Raw genomic sequence first — 17295 nt, forward strand, 5'->3', positions numbered from 1 at the left:
GCAAGGGACGCAGCGGCGCGTGTCTGTCTGTAATGCATTGTAATGCTGTGTAATCGATCGCGATTTCTAATTACGGCTACTCCAGTTTCAACATCACTTGCTCGCCACGGATGATTGACTAACGATAAAACTCTATAAATTTCATAAGCGAAAAACAAATGCCTCGACCCATACCCATGTTCGTGGAAACATATTTGTCCGATCAGATAGGCCTGTAATTTATTAATATTACATTTATAATTCAATTATTCATTCGCGTCTATATATAATATCTGCATATCGTATTAAACATTAAAACAATTTTAATTGGTACCTTAGATTAATATTACGATATACGTAGGCTGTTAAATTTGTAACAGGTTTCCACGAAAACTCGATCGCGAACTTTTAAGTCAAGATAATAGTTTAAATTATAAATAAATACGAATGTTAACGAACTTTAGGCCAAAGACCCTAAAGCGAAGGTATATAATTATTGATGAATGATTGTAAAAAAATGATTGCCAAAAATGTGCGGACGGAGCGCAAAGAACAACTCGGTCGTGAGAATAACGGCCGGTAGGCACTCGATAGAAACTTTATTTACTGAGAAATGTTTCTTGAAAGCATTGGTACAATAGTCATAAATCAGCAAAAATCACTTAGTCCTAAGCCTATCTAATGTTAATTAGTAATCGCAAAAAACTAGCAGCTGTTGTGTATACGTGATTGTCAAATACAAAATTAATGATGCTATTTCGACATATCAAATTAAATTGGCCTTCAAGTTTTCACAATGTTCTTATTAGGAAATATTTTTTGTCGAATTATTTGATTTCTTTTTTTCTAAACGATTAAAAGAGTTGTAACTTAGGTTATATTTACGTTTTTCGTCAATTATCAAATTGAATTCGATTTTTTACAGTGGAGGCCAAAAAAGTTTGTTAAACCACTGTTATTATGCAAAGCTAGGTAGGATTTGCTAGGTAGCAAAAAAGGATACATATTCAAAATATATCACTAACGAATAACAAAACCTAGACTCAGGCAGCGCTGTAAGTTAAGTTATTGCATGCAAAAAGTATCTTACGAAATGTAAAAGCAAGCACTTAGCTGATTCTACAGTTTTGGCATTGAATTCTATAATGTGTCAATTAGCACGTTTCATAAGTTCTATGAGATGGTAAGGATATTCTTAGTCCTGTTTTTGCAGATTGATTTGGTCGAAACTTAAACAACATTTAGGCTAAACTAGCTTCCTTACATTAAGTAATTTTAAATCATGTACGGGACAAAACTGAGTCATGTACCCTTAGTTAAGTTTCGCCTCTTGCCACAGGCACTTGCTTAACTGGAAGAAGGATGAACGAATATTAGTAAATTATTGAAAACTATAATTAAAAGTATTTATAATAAGTTTACATATTACAAGAAAAACATATATTTTTGTGTTCAGGTCAACAGCCACAGGAGCAGGAGTTGGCGACAAAAATGTTGCAGATACAGTCAAAGAGATTTTATCTCGACGTGAAGCAGAATCGTCGCGGACGGTTTATCAAAGTTGCAGAGGTAAGTTGCTGGGCTGATAATATTATTTAATTGTAATATTTTGTATTCAAATGTTAATATTATTTTCATCTACTTATTTTTTTTAAACCACACTTAAGGTTATAAGCAACATACACAAAAAAAATGAACAATAAGTAAACAGCATGTTACGGCCGATAGAAATACTTTTTTGGTTTGGGTGTTTTTTGTTAAACTTGGTTGATTTTCCGCTACAATACGGGTTGCTAAGGTTAAGGTGAACAAACCTCACTTGCCTCTTGCACCCGCGGCTAGAGATGACGTGGCTCTATTCTATTCCGCCGGAAATCACACGGCAGATCATCACTACGTAACACATGCAAATAACGTTACAGCTGGACTTTGGATTAATAACTTTAAAACGATCTATCGTCGTGTTACTGTGGTATATTTTAGTTGAAATTTTTCATGTCGGATGTAAGCGATAACAGTATCCATTTGACATTATCTCGTAGAGTTTTTTCTGAAGTACCTAAACGTTGACAAATGTTAATTCTATTAAAGTTTTAAATTCAGTCTGCGTGTTGTTTATTACTTATATGCAAAACGAGTCTCGCTTGAATTTCGGTCATGGCCGATCATAAGGACTGCCGGATTGTGCCAAATTATGTGGACTCTATTCCTTTGTTTTGTTAATCCGATGAGACGGCAATCCGACACGGCCGAAGAGAGATCCAACTTCATTATATGCTCTTCGAGGCACATCAATGTAGTATTGATCTATACTAATATTGTAAATGGGAAAGCAACTCAGCTGTCTGTAGCGCATCCACAACCTAACCACTGAAGGGATTTTGATGAAACTTGAACCCTAAGACATGGGCTACTTTTTATACCTTCCTGACCGTTATGAATCTACAGCCCTAACACACATCCGCGTACATTATAATCTGTATCCGTGGACTTGTGTACATTATAATTTTAAAGTTGGATACAATTTTAAACGATTTTAGCAGGTGACCTTATGGGTTTCGGTGTCGCAATTTTCTAAAGATCGTGCGCTATAATTTTAAATTGATCGCTTTTAACAATTTGAAGTAAGAATGCGGTCATGGGCTTTTTTTTCTATGACGTTATTTTAATTTGTTCGAACTTAATAAATTATTTTGTGTTGTTGCAAGCGCCGCGATAACTCTTTTCTTGCCGCCTTGTAAGCTAGAATTATTTAATAAGGTTTTAATTAAACGTAATCGTAATTACATTTTTAATATTGTAATCATATTTATTACTATTAGAATACTGATAAAATGTCCCATTACCCCTTGGAGGATGTCTCTATAAGCATACTAGCATATTGGGTTGATTCGATTGCTTGTAAGTATTCTTGAGTAGAAGTTGTGATTATTTTACTACGTGCAGAAATAATGGCAGACATAATGGCAGAATTTCTTCCAAAGATGCAGGTTGCCTGACGATGTTTTTTCCTCGTCACTGAGCATGAAATGACTTATAAACACCAATTAAGTACATGAATAGACAGCGGTGCTGTCCTCGCCTTCGGCCAAACTTCAAGTATCGTAACTAAAAGGCAGCCTCGGTTGCGTTTTTGTGCTCCACAGAAATTATGTTATATGAGGCTATTCAAGAGGCAGATAAAGTTCCTTAAAAACGGGGAAAGTATTCCCTTGCTGCAGCAAATGTTCAATCACTTAGCGGCGGATGACTCGCGTCCTCGTGTGGTCTTGGGACGCGAGGGACATTATCTTAGGTCTTAAAGTTGAATGCACAATTACGGTGTATGAATTAGTTAATACAGTAATGGTCATTACATATGTGGCGGTGTCTTTCCACCGCGTAGGAAATTATTAAAGTAAAATTAAGTTGAGTTTTGTAATATTTTACGTAATTTTCTCTTTTCGCGTGGTGGTTTTCGTGGAATCCATTATCGGATTATCGCATATATTAAACGAATATAAAAATAAAAAACACTTTTTACCTCTAAAATTATACAGTATACACTATCATCGTTCGTGCGTAAGTTTTACAGACATATATTGATTTGTTTTTATGTAGCCGAATAATGACCTACATGTTTTTATTACGATTTCATATAAAGTTAATAAGTTAGTAAATAAAACAACAATACTAATATATTATTATAGGTAGGGTGTATTAAATATAATTAAAATAATTGATTGATGAGTCGTACAATCATTACGTTTACTGTAAAGTATAGCCGATATATCCGATTGAATAGATCTGTGGAGCTTAACCGAAGGACGCTAGTTCCATCCCAATTGATTTTATCATAAGTTATCTCGTGCTCGGCGTTGAAAAAAACAATTCAGGAAACCTGCATGTCGGTTGTAATCTATTTCTTTTTGCATCAACTAGCATGTTTTGATATTCTTCAAACCTTCTCAAGATGGCCCTTAGCCCAACCGTGAAAATGAGAGCCTATTAGGTGTTTTTGGCAACTTCTATGGTTCCCTCTTTCCATAACTATGTGTATATAATAAATACATTTTTGCCAATAAAAGAATATACAGAGCTGAGACTATTGGTCCTGATATTGCAGGAAATTGGAGGAACGCCATTGTTGTTTTATTCTTTTGTAGCGTCGAGAAATGAAAAACTACTGCAGAACTCCGTAGACATTTTGATTTACATCGCGGCGTTGACGCTTTATTGCGAAATGAGAATCTATATCAAAAATTTTATAATTAATAAAATAAAAAAGTTGACACCTCTTTTTATAATTTAAAAAAAAAAAAACGTCAAAACAAGTGAAAAATTGCACTAACTTTTTCTGCGATTCGGTTTTCAACGCGATAATCAGACTGGCGTGTACGAAATAAGGTTTCCTCTACAAAGACTACAAGACTATGTTGCCATACATAAAGATTTAAATTAAAAATAGACTCTTAAAAGCAGTTTAGTCTTAATGTATATAATAGTGGCATCAATTTACGAAGTTTGCTACTGATATTACGTAATGATAAAAGACGTTGATGCAACAGATAACTTAACGGTCGGTGCAATGTTATAATTGTTCGTTATCTGTTTTGAATATATTGTCATCGTGTTGTCAGTCGGTTATTTTTTTAAATAGATTATAATAACTAGGCTAAGCGTGGCTAATGGGTCGCCTGATGGTCAGTGTCACTGCCAATAGACGTCGCTGTAAGAGTAACCATCCGTTACATAGACGAGACGCCATCCGTGGTGCCTAATCAGGTGGACTTGCATACTTTGAGATAAACAAATTAAATAATAAAATCCACAGCGCGATTTCTTAGACATTTTCTGTCTGGCGGTTTTTCCGAACCGATACGACATAGGAAGCTTCAAGAAAAGAACGTACTCCTTAAAGGTCGGCAACGTACCTGCAAGCCCCCTGGTGTTGCAGTTGTCCATGGGCGGTGGTAGTCACTTTCCATCAGGTCAGATCATCCTGCCCGTTTCTCATAAAAAAAAAAATGTTTTATTATTACACATTTGAGAGGAGGCTTCTAATTTGTCGTAGAAACCTAACCTCAAAAAACCTCCTCCTCATAACAGCGGAGGCCACTTAGTGATATTGCAATTGCAAGTTCAGTCAATTGTCTCAATTTCATACAATATAACTGACCTATTTCCGCTACATTGAGATTTAACTTCACGTCAGTGAAATCTATACCATGTACAAATAAACGCAATTGAAGCGTCTCTCTGTGAATTCATACTAACTATTCCGTTTGTTAGTATGTATAGCCTATTTTAATGGCATAAAGCCTAACTAAAAATAATAGCACTAGGATTGACATACGCGTTTTTCTATTAACTCTTGATATATTATGCACTTCAAGCAGTTTTTGATTGATGTGACTTTTATATAATATATTACGAATTATATCCGCTTTAATTTTACTTTAGTTATCGATTGCAACTTTGCTGACATTCAAAACGACAGTTTTTTACAAACCTGTAATGAATACCAAACATTATTTTAGATATCGACCCATGATGTCATGTCACATGGACGTTAAACGACGTTGCTTATTTATTTGAAGCTTCAGTTCGTACCATCGGAAACAGGCTATTTTGTGCATTCTTCAGCATAATCGGAGTTGTTACACCTCAAATAATAATATAACGTTTTAGGTTCTTTCATCACTATTTTACAACGCTACGTACAAATTCAAAGCGAGTAAAACTGTAGTGCATAGTTAGTTTTGAACAATTTAACCATCGTAATTAACGGAACCGTTTGATTGTGACCCCCTCTAATGTAACTACTGTAGGTAGTACTGACAAACAAGCGAGCAATCAAAACACGATATACCTGCTGCCTAGTGTTGCCATTATTGATCATTTAATGACGACCATATTTTGTCACTGAGTATGTGTTCAGTGCATTTATAATTTAATTGTAATTGGAAAGGATCGCTGTGTGAAATTCTGGTAATTGACTAAACGTGAAACTAGTCATATCAGACTAAACTTTGATGACATTCATACCGTATATTATTCCTATGATAGTGAAATGTTATATGGAATTTTGACAGTTATCGTTTATTTAATTATGACGTCGTTGGATTTGCATACAAAGCGACGTCGTTGCCGTAAAATTATAAATAAAGTAAAATAATATAATTATATTATTTAGAAGAAATAAAAAAGGTTTATTTAGGACGCGGCACAATAGAAAAAAATATAAACGAAACTGACCAAAAAAATACATCATCATCATTATCATCATCATCATCATCATCATCATCAGCCCGTTTTTGTCCACTGCTGGATATAGGCCTCTCCAAGCGCACGCCTCTGTGGTCTTTCTCCGGCTACTCGCATCCAGCTCCTGCCTGTTGTCTTGCGTAAATCGTCACTCCACCGTGCCTGAGGACGTCCTACACTACGTTTGCCGAGACGCGGTCTCCACTCTAGAACACGTTTTCTCCAACGGTTGTCGGTCTACGACAAATATGACCAGCCCACTGCCACTTCAGCTTACTAATCCGGTGGGCTATGTCGATGACTTTGGTTCTTTGACGGATCACCTAATTTCTGATACGATCCCTCAGAGAAACGCCGAGCCTTTCCATAGCTCGGTGAGCGACTTTAAAGTGGTGGACTAGCCTTGTCGTGAGTGTCCACGTTTCGGCTCCGTATGTCATGACGGGTAGGACGCACTGGTTGAAGACTTCGTCTTAAGGCACTGTGGGATCGACGATGTAAGGATTCGACGTAACTTCCCAAACGCTGGCCAACCAAGCTGAATGCTTCTAAAAAATACACTACACAAAAATTAAATTTTTAATTAATTGTCAATGGTACTCACCATTGACAATTCGTGATGGGTTTTGAAACCCAACTTAGGAATGTTTTACTTACTTAATTGTTGGCTGCAATTTGTTATTATGAAAATCATATAATCAGTCACTCAAACGATCTCTAAGAAAATTGCTTTAATATTCATCTACAAACCCATAATCGTGTTTATAACTTAAGGATAGATGCTTGGAAAAATTGTCACGTTACAATAACCGATTTTTTTTTCGTAATGAAGATCGGCGCAGACGGGCGCCGCAGTCAGATCTTCCTGGCGATGTCGACGGCGGCGGAGTTCCGCGACCACTTGTCCAGTTTCAGCGATTTCTACTCGTCACTCGGGCCGCCCAACCCGGAGAGCGTCCCCGACGACGGCAAGCTCAAGTCTGAGATGATGCTCAAGGTAACACTCGAATCACACGCAAGACTTAAGATTTTACATGTATTCTTGCTTTGCGTTAATAAAAGTAAAGTAAAAGATGTTTTTAACAGAGTAGGAATACTTACTGTTGTGTCGCAATATATTTACAACAATATCATGTATATTCACAGTAACATTGATCACTTTGATAAAATCAGTGATAATCATTGTATATGCACTAGAAGTAAGGATAAACTTATAACGCCAAGTTTCCGACTCCGCAAAGTCAATGAATCCTTCTTGGGGCAAGGTATCCGTTCCTATAATAAAATTCCGCAGAAATTTTTAACTTTGCCGTTTAGTAAATTCAAATCGTTTGTAAAAAATACATTGGTAGAAAAAGCATATTATTCGATACAAGATTTTGTAGATGATAAAAAAGCGTGGAGTTAATACCTGTTGACTTCCAAGCAGGATACATTAATTGAAATAATTGTATTTAATTAACATGACGTTGTATTTTTTAAATGTTAAAAAAGGGTAACTACTGAGTTTCTTCTCGGTAGAATCTACTTTCCGAACCGGTGGTAGCTTCACTTAATTGTAAAATGACGATTCAAAAGTGCTTATAAAAGCCTACTTGAATAAAGTTTATTTTGATTTTGATTTTGAAAAATAATACAACTTGATAAGTGTTAATTGTAAACAATCCACCCCACCCTGGGGCGCAGGACAACCGGCGGTACTACCTGGACCTGAAGGAGAACTCGCGCGGGCGCTTCCTGCGCGTGTCGCAGACCATCACGCGCGGCGGGCCGCGCTCGCAGGTGGCGCTGCCGGCGCAGGGCATGATCGAGTTCCGCGACGCGCTCACCGACCTGCTCGACGACTTCGGCACCGACGACGGCGGGTCCGTGCGCGCGCACACGTCATTATTGCACACACCCACCTCGCCCCCCCCCCCGCCGCAGCACACGCTGCAGACACGACGTGGAACGATAACACGTGCCTTAACTATTTACTAGTTTATATTCATTGCATCGCTCCGCATTCAGTTTGCTCGTTAGTTTTTATATTCGACACAAAGTAGCCTTTAAACGACTTTTGACAGATAAACAAAAATAAGTCGTGGTAGACGTTATCGTAATTAATTTTAGAAACTTGACAATTGATACGGAACGTCATAATCAGCTCGGAAACATTTTCCGAAACGACGATGTGATCGCACTTGTCCGATATTTATTTGAGATGTGTTCGTCTGTATGTCGGTCCCGTTTCGTATATCGCGAAGGCATAGCTCGGCGCTGAGGTGGGCGGGGCCTAACGCGTGTGTGTTGCTCAGATTCAAGGGCGAGCTGCCCGAGGGGCGCCACCTGCGCGTCGACAACAAGAACTTCTACTTCGACATCGGGCAGAACAACCGCGGCATCTACATGAAAGTCAGCGAGGTGGTACCATCGTTGCAAGTAATTGTGATACGCCACAACATTCACTATTGCATGACCTTACAGTTAACCATTTCGTAACCATTTTAGTTCTACCCGCATGATTTGAGTTGCCATCTCGAATTATACGGAGATGTACTGTGTTTGTTTGACATTTTATTTCTTTTGAAAAATAGTTTTTTTTTTTAATTTGGTTACAAAAGAGTTTTCTTTATTTTTTTTCTATGTTGATTTAGAAAATTTTTATTTGAATTTTGTTGAATATTTATAGAATGATTTGCTTCTATATTTACTAAAAGAATTCGAGACGTATATGCGGCTGTCATTTGGACATTATTTTAATAATACGATATTTGTACGCTACTGATTTTTAATTACCAAAAAACAATTATTGAGAACTAAAAGTGAAATGGATGATTTCACCGCCGCCCATAAACATGGGTCATTAATTAATTATCCCATATAACATGGTGTATTCATGTCATCCAACCAAATGATGTTCCTTGTGACTGGTCACCGACTGAGTCACCATTCATACCGGAGCGCTACGATAATAAGTATTGCCGCAAAATATATATGTGACTGCCGTCAGTCATTGTTGTTGTCGAGTGCTGATACTGGCGTGAAAATATTGTTCTTCCATCTTCAGTTTTCTCACGTAAACGTACAAATGTTCGCCTCAATGTCGATGACTCAGATATACGTAAACTTATTGTTAGTATTTTAATTAATATCGAAAGAATTTGTGCCCTTACAAGGCTTGTAAGATAACATATTTTTTGGTAATTAAAAGTAGCGCCGTACAATTTTAGTCTTATTAGCTTGAACTTTAGTATTTTTTTTTTATTATTAATTATTAAGTCGATGGTGTAATGCAAGTGATTGAATTATAGAAAATTTCACACAGAAACAGCGTTCGTTGAGTGTTCTTGTATTGAGTGAAGGGTGTTGAATGTGTGTTATTATATAATTCGATCACTACATTATTCACCGTATTTATTGTAAAATGTGAACAGCCCTATACCCCCACTACTGGACTAAGGAGATTTATCCCACTACGCTGTAACATTCTGAATTTACTTTTTCACAATTCTGTCCGCAGAATATCATCTGACGCGTTCGACGGTTTCCTTACGATGTTTTCCTTCGCAGAGTACAAAGTAGTATTGCAAATAGAAATCGTCTAATCTCATAAACGACAGTCGAGATTGACGTGCTATAATATAGTGAGTAGGAAGTATAGGAGTGCGCCGGTCCGCAGGTGAAGAGTAACTTCCGCACCGCCATCACGGTCCCCGAGAAGTGTTGGACGCGCTTCCGGGACATCCTCGCCGACTACTGCGACAAGATGAACCGCGCGCACGCCGAGCCCGCCGACCACCACCAGGTGCCCCCCCCCCCCCCGCCGCTAGCCACGCCCCCTGCTCGTCTCCGACCGCCACGACACCAATGCGCACCTTGTAGCTGTGATTCAGTTGTCACAGATACTTGTTGCGTAACATTCACTGTTCCAACCTACTATACAAAGAAATGATGTTTTAAAAGTAGTCCAAATAACAAAACCGGCACAGGAGCAGTATACTGGATATACAGGGTGGACCAAAAGTCCGGTAACATTTCGAATGGTTATAAAGAATACAAAAGAGATATGAGAGAAAATATGTTTATTTATGCGAAAAGTACAAAAATCAGGGTTTTATTTTTTTAAAATAACATCGTCCAAATGTGTCCCTTGTTTAGTTTGGCACTCCTGTAATATAGAGCGGAAATTTTCCATCACCGCCCGACAAGTGTTTGGAGAAATGTTCTGAATTTTCTCGCGTATATTTTCGAAATGTTACCGGACTTTTGGTAAACCCTGTATTTAGAAGGTTTTTAAACAGCCTGATGGTAAACGGTCACCGCTGCCAATAGACATCGACGCCGGACGGAATTTCAACGAGTCCTTCCATCGCCATCGAGTGTGTCACCAAACTCGGAAACGGGCGTGGCGTCCCCTGTGCCGGCCAGCAGCGGCACAGAGCACAGTGTTGAAGAGTGGGAGAGTAATATGCATGTTGTGTGTTGCAGCCCGGCGCCGCGCCGCCCGCCGCGCGCGCCGCCAGCGCGCAGCCCGCACGCGACGTACGTACGCACGCACACACGCACACACACACACGCACGCGGGCGGGTTCGAGCCCCGCGCCGCCGCTCCCTGACCCGAGACGCGGCAGCTCCTATGTAGCTTGCTAGTTTTTGTATCGGCTGCCGTGCTGGATTTTCTATTATTTCTAATAAATGAGCATAGCAATCAAGCTACTGAGCAGAAAGTACAAGTTGAGTGGTTCGACACATTAAAGGCTTTTTTTTCATGTCACTCGAAACAAACACAGTCACTTCCCGCGACACGCTCTTAGAGTAATCGCTCGCTGGTGTTTCAGACTAACGCAGGCGGCGCGCCCCTCTGCCCGCAGGAGGCGTTCGCGGGCAGCGCGCCTCGGATTTGATGCGTCCCGCAGTGACGCTACCCCACTGTACATAGCCTGCCCTACACGTACAGCCGGCGCCCCCGCCCCTAGCCCCGCGACCGCCCCGCCCGCTCCGTAGTCGGCCCGCCTGCCGCTCCGCCCGGGTGCTTACAAGCGCGAGACTCCGCGCCGCCCGCCCCGGCCGGCCCGGCGGGCGGCGCGCGCGACTCCTTAGGTAAGTAGCGCACTGCTGTGATATACTCGTAGGCGAGCGGGGCAGCCGCGGCAGCCGCCCGACCGCGAGAGAGACTTTAGACTTGTAAAGTTGTGTAACGCCGACCGGCCGAAGGGACCGGCTGTCTATGAATATTTTGGAAGAATTGTTTGAAATTCTAAATTTGGAGCGGCCGCCTCACGGCCGCCGGAGGGGGAGCGGCGCGCCCCGCGGCTGCCCCGTCGGGTAGGTTAAGTGGCGGTTGTAAGCACCCGCCGGCGCTACTGGGTACGTGATAAGTATTACCACGACGCGGAGGATTCGTGTACAATAAGCGTCCGACTCGAATTGGGTCCGACATTCGATCGAGGATAATTTGCGAATGATTTCATTACCTTTGGAACTCTGACCGTGCGCAGACCGAGGACCCTAGGCTTAGGAGCGCTTTCTGAAAATAGATTTAAGATGTATCGTTAGTGCCAGGCCCGCGCCACTGGTCAGCGGCGGCGCGGCGGGCGGCGCGGCGGGCGGCGGGCGCGGGCGAGCGGCAGCGCGAGTGTGCGTGTGTATATATGTGTGTGAGTGCGCGTGCGTGCGTGTGCGGGCGCCCTTACGATGTTCATGCGTTTTGTTTACTCATTGGATCGTCGCATCACTCCCGAGACTTCGCCGTCTCCAGCTTCTCGCTCGGACGAGGCGCACTCGTCTCGACTTTTTGTACACCTCTTGAATTAATAATAAAAAATATACAAAAACACAGCAAAAAAAGGTTTAGGCTGTTAAGTGTTTTACGATAAGTAGGTACGTAGCTATCTACGACTCGAGTCAGTCTAGTGATAAACTCGTTACTTTACGTTACTGTACACTAAGGTCGTCGTTACGTTCGCCGCTGGCCGACCGCGTCTCACATCGATGTAGTCTAAAGCCAATGTAAATACGTTGTTCCCGTCGCCGCCAGCGGGCGAGATAACCGACGCAAACTTCATAAACGGAGCGCGTCGGAACTTGACCCCTATCGTGTCCGTGCAGGGCTCACTTTTCGACCCACTGGTTTATGGGAATTTGTTCCTCAGTGAATATTACTTATGAAATGTATATTTATTTTAGCAATAGTCGTACTCTATCATCGAAATGCTGAATACTGTGTTACGATACTTGAAGTACACCTCGAGAAAGATATATCATTGTTTTTATATAGATGCTCTGTCCCGATAGCAGCTACTATGTACTAGGTTGCCTAGATTACTCGCTCTGTAAAGCCGTAGAGATAATTATATTTTCGGTATATTTTTTTGAATCTGTGACGTAAGACAATCGCAATACATGTTATTTAACTCCCATTCCACGATTACTTCGACGGCATCGTAGGCGTTAAGTCGTGCAGTCGAGCCGGCCCGTGCGCGAGCCGGCTCCTAGCGTGTCGTCGTAGTCGACTCGACGGACGGGCCCGGCGCCGGTCGCGAGCCGGTGCAGTCTGAAACGGTCCCCAATTAGGTTAATTTACAGTACATTTTCCCTCGACCCCTAAAATAGAGTTGGATAAGTTGGTGACGTCCGATAACGTTAAAATATAGAAAAAAAGTAAAAAATACATATTTAAATCACTTCTCTATACGAATAAATAATAGTCTATCGGAGCCGGAGCGGCGCGTCCCGTATCGTAAGTTAGGGTAGAGTCGTTCGCGCTCGGGGACACTGGCTTAATTTTAACAACAACTTATGGTACAAAATGTAATTTTAGTTCCATAGACGTTTAAGATTTACAGAGTTTATATTTAGAGAAGACCGAGCAGCGCCGTCGGCCGCCGGTCGGATATAATTATATGAGATGTTTAACTTAAAGTTAATGTTAAAATAGTATCTACGTCGTGAAGCTAGTTAACGCGTGAGTCAAATACGTCGGCGACGGGCAGCAGTGTGCGTGGTGGGTGACGCTCGGGAACTGTTCTGTGGCCGGCGCCGAGTGCTCGAAGCTGCCTCCTGTGATACCTCGTCTCGTCTCTTACTCGCATCGCTTTACGGGAACTGGCTCTCGCGAGATCTCTGCGGAGATGCAGCTGGGCAGCATCTGTACCGAGGAACCGAGCCCTTTCATTGAGGAACGACTTTTTACACTTCATTTTAATGTAATTATTTTGTGTCGTACCGCTAACTGCATATTCTCTTACAGATATAGTCATTTTACGTTTTTCCTAACGGATATATTTAAGTAAGGTCTCATCCTCTGAACAATGTATCTCGACAAACTCTTACACAGATGCGCCCAGATCCCGAGCTCTCGCTGGATCCACTTCTAATAATTCATTGCGGCTCGCAAAGTGTACGTGTCCCTTACGTCCCCTCATTGTTTTCTGACGGCTCAGCACTGCCACACGCGGCCTCCACGAGACCAAACGTGATCGACGATCATGTACCAAACATTCTGTTGACAGAAACTGTTGATAAATTTCAACCTAATATAGTACGCTCGAAATCGCGCAACCCCAAATGAATATTAAAAATATATAAATATATAAACAGGCGACGTAGACTTGTGCGAAAAACTGTCCGTGACTTTGCGAGCCGCCGCCAGCTGGCGGGTGTGTGTGAAGTGATAGTCAATTATTATAATATTCATTAACATTCGCTTCGTCGACGTCAGACCAGCGAGTGGCGAGATTTTAATCAAAAGAGAAAATATTTACACAACAGATGAAATCGTTTTTGAGATGAAGAGCAGATTATACATTACGAGTTATTTTGGATGAACGCGAACGGTGACGCCCCCCCCCCCCCCTCGGGCGCTCGCGTGTGACGTCGACGAGCCGCCGCTCCGCTCCCCGCGTTACATACATAGCACGTAATAGATACTGATCGATACTGGAAAATAAAGAAAAAAATAATAAAAAGATTCAGAGTTATAATAATAGTACGTTAGTTTTAATTATATTTCTGATATTGATTGATGTTTTGCTAAAAGATAATTTATCTGTGCGTTACGTTTGGTGTCGCGCAGCGTGCGAGTCGCGGCAGCCCGGCCGGTCCTATTTGTTCACATTTTAAATAATATAAGAAATATCTATATTCATATACGCCTATCATCAGTTATCACTGTCTTGTCCATTGTTTTATCGAGTTCGACGTCGTTCGACGTCGTTCGACGCATAGATGATATATTCCGATCAGGCCACGTCATTCACCGATCGCCAGCCACTACGAGTGACCTCAGCGTCGATTCGATTACATTTAAGCAATACCAGTACCTGAAATGATAGATATGAAAAATATAATAAACGGAAACGTTGGCTAGATTCAAACCTGGTGTAGAGCGGTGTTGAGCATTCGCGCAGGATAGTTCGCAGGAGTCACTGTTGTAAGGTAGTTACTTGATTTGAGTTCTCGTCGTTGAATCATCCGATTGGCCGAACGAACGGGCGCCGAGGCCGGCGGCGCGGCGGCGCCTCGGCCGCCGGAGCGCCGGCCGGCGCGTTAGGGTAAGGGTTGAAGGGATCACACGGGTGATAGCAGTCGCCGCAGGGCGGAACCACTGAGCCGGCCTGCTCGCCGCTCGTCCGCGGTGCAGGCCGAGTGCGAGTGCGGTGCGGTCTGTCTTTTATATTGATAACATCAGTGTATAATTTGTTAGTAAGTGCTAAGTGTGTATAGATCGGGAGTTTATACCCGTCGCGTGCGCGTGACGTCACGAGTGATGTATAATATCATGGTGTGGAGGTAAAGGTGAACGAATACTGCCAATCGATTGTAGTTTATATTAAATAATGGATAATGATTTGTAGACTTAAACGATTTCGAAATATTGTGTCCTAAATATTTCATATTTTATGTATAGTATCGGTATTTGCGGTGATCCGGTCACTTCCGACTAGCGAGCGCTCGTGACGCGCGCGTCCTACTGGGGCGTGACCGGTTACCATGTAAATGTTTCCTTAGGGTGAGGACGATGGATACAAACTGTGTTCTGTAGTGTACCGAGCGACAGGGCGTTGTCTAGATAGGTTTGCACTTGGCGCGACGGCCATCTTGCGCTCCGAGCGAGTATTGCTTCAGTCGCCATTTTGATGATCGTCGAGCCGGAGCGTAAAATGGCCGCCGCGAAAATTAGGCGTGAACTATGTTCGCGAAAAGCTAAATTGTAAAAAAAAAATAGAATGCAATATAATTTGTGGTGTAAGGAATGAAGATGACGGCATATTGGGTGTTGTGTATGGAGAGGGGGATGAGATTTCGTGATATTGGATGGCAGACTATGGTTATCTTAAGGACTTTTGAAATAGTTTTTGTTCCATCGAGTTTGGTTTTCTCTCTTTGGTAACGCTAAAAGACGAGAGAGCTGTCAATAAAGAGTATAGACTGGGCACCCAATATGTAGAGGAGTAGTTGGTAATTTGATATCGTAATGTACGGAACTGTGGGACTGACGTGACTCATGTGATGAGGATAAATTTTTTGGACTTTAAAATTATGATTTCAAAATTTTTTAAATCGTGTTTAACACGTGTCGTTTGTCTTGAGACTGGTTCAGTTTGTGTCGGGGCGGGGAAGGGGGACTAAAATAATATAACGATGTTCCACGAGAATGAGCAATACCTTCCGCCACTTATACGCTTTTACTCCCCGCTCACCCGCTCCGGGCGCCCTTGTTACGTAATGTGGAACCCCATAACTCTGGATATTGGTCTCTGAGACTTATTCTCTATTATCCAGAAACCGGTGGAAACTGTAAGTAATCGCTCACAGCAACACTTGGTCTCGACATATAGCTAGCGGTCGTCATATTACGTAGCAAACGCGCCAGTGAGATTTTGTATCCAAAGATTGCAAAGTGTGATGAATTTTCCTATAGGTTTTTATTGTATTATAATGGTATATTATATACTTGTTATTTTCTGTTGTTTGACACTAGCTACTATTGATAATGTTTGGAACATTGAAAGATCTCCCGATCGAATTAATCATTATTAAAGCTGTTATAATTTTGTGTATGTGAGTGAACAGTTTGTAAGGTGGAAGACACTAGAATATTCCTGAAGGAGTCACTCGTACTAACATTGTTAACGAACATTTCGAAGTAATAAAATTATATTCTTAATTTGAAATTATAGTCGGCGTTTTGAATTTTTCAGGGGCCAGTGTCTGTCACTTTTTATATTTTACGTATTTATCGGAGCGGTAAGGGAAATGTAATCCGCGCACAAATCAGAAATGGCTTTTAGCATCGGGCAATAAAATTGTGGGTCGAATGTTGCTAAGCATTTTCGGCCGTGATTTGTGGGCGGAGAATCTTTTGTATTGGTTAGGAAGGCAGTCAAACTGCGGCGATATGGTGCTTGTGTGTACTTACGATGGATATACTATATATCATTTCTATATTTCTGAAAATAAATCTTTACGCTTATTTATTTTTCTAATATGAGTGTGAAATTCAAAATTTCGGTATAGGTACTATGCCTTTGTTTATATAATTTTTGTCATACTAAGTTTTATAAGATATATTTGTGAACGTGACACTGTCATTATTCTTGAAAGTTTTTTTTTTTTAAATAAATCATGTTCTAAGATTAACCCACGAAACCAGATTCGTCATCTGTTTTTTTCTGGAATAGTGCCGTGTTGCGTGTGAAGAGCCATCGTGACGTGAATGATGTGATGTATGTTAGTGATGGCAGGTGGCCTAGAGATGAAGGTATCGCTCGACATACACAAGGCGGAATATTGGTGCGCGACTGCGACGCGCGGTGTGCCGTAGGAAAGTTTTATGATAAATGGTGAAAAAAAAATAAAGAAATTACAAAAAAACATGCACATTTTGTTTCCTTTAATGCCTTATTATTAGTTATAGAATATCATTAACTCCACGGCGAGCCGAAGTGATTCGGTCTGGTTGTCCAGTTTTTTCATGTAAAGTGTTGTCAATATTTGTGGAAAATGAGATGATTTCATATATATATATTAGAATCTGCCATAGCAGAAATGCAATCTGGCAGCCTTAAAGAACTAAAATTTAGTACC

General features: G+C 41.1%; 1 protein-coding gene across 5 annotated transcripts in view; it reads left to right on the forward strand.

Annotated features, from left to right (window-relative positions):
* The window catches only part of LOC124540492 (transcriptional activator protein Pur-beta), a 28363-nt gene extending 11277 nt beyond the window's left edge, over positions 1 to 17086 (forward strand). For 3 of the 5 annotated variants that reach the window (XM_047118107.1, XM_047118110.1, XM_047118111.1), the window contains exons 3-9: positions 1436 to 1548; positions 7058 to 7222; positions 7912 to 8090; positions 8523 to 8646; positions 9887 to 10012; positions 10696 to 10749; positions 11046 to 17086. In XM_047118107.1, coding sequence (XP_046974063.1) covers positions 1436 to 1548; positions 7058 to 7222; positions 7912 to 8090; positions 8523 to 8646; positions 9887 to 10012; positions 10696 to 10749; positions 11046 to 11111 — 827 coding nt within the window. In that variant the 3' untranslated portion in view covers positions 11112 to 17086. The remainder of the gene's footprint in view (positions 1 to 1435; positions 1549 to 7057; positions 7223 to 7911; positions 8091 to 8522; positions 8647 to 9886; positions 10013 to 10695; positions 10750 to 11045) is intronic. The other 2 variants (XM_047118109.1, XM_047118108.1) reach the window with 2 other exon arrangements.
* The last annotated feature ends 209 nt before the right edge of the window (positions 17087 to 17295 follow it).

Source organism: Vanessa cardui, chromosome 25, assembly GCF_905220365.1.
Source record: "Vanessa cardui chromosome 25, ilVanCard2.1, whole genome shotgun sequence".
Taxonomy (NCBI): Eukaryota; Metazoa; Arthropoda; class Insecta; order Lepidoptera; family Nymphalidae; genus Vanessa; species Vanessa cardui.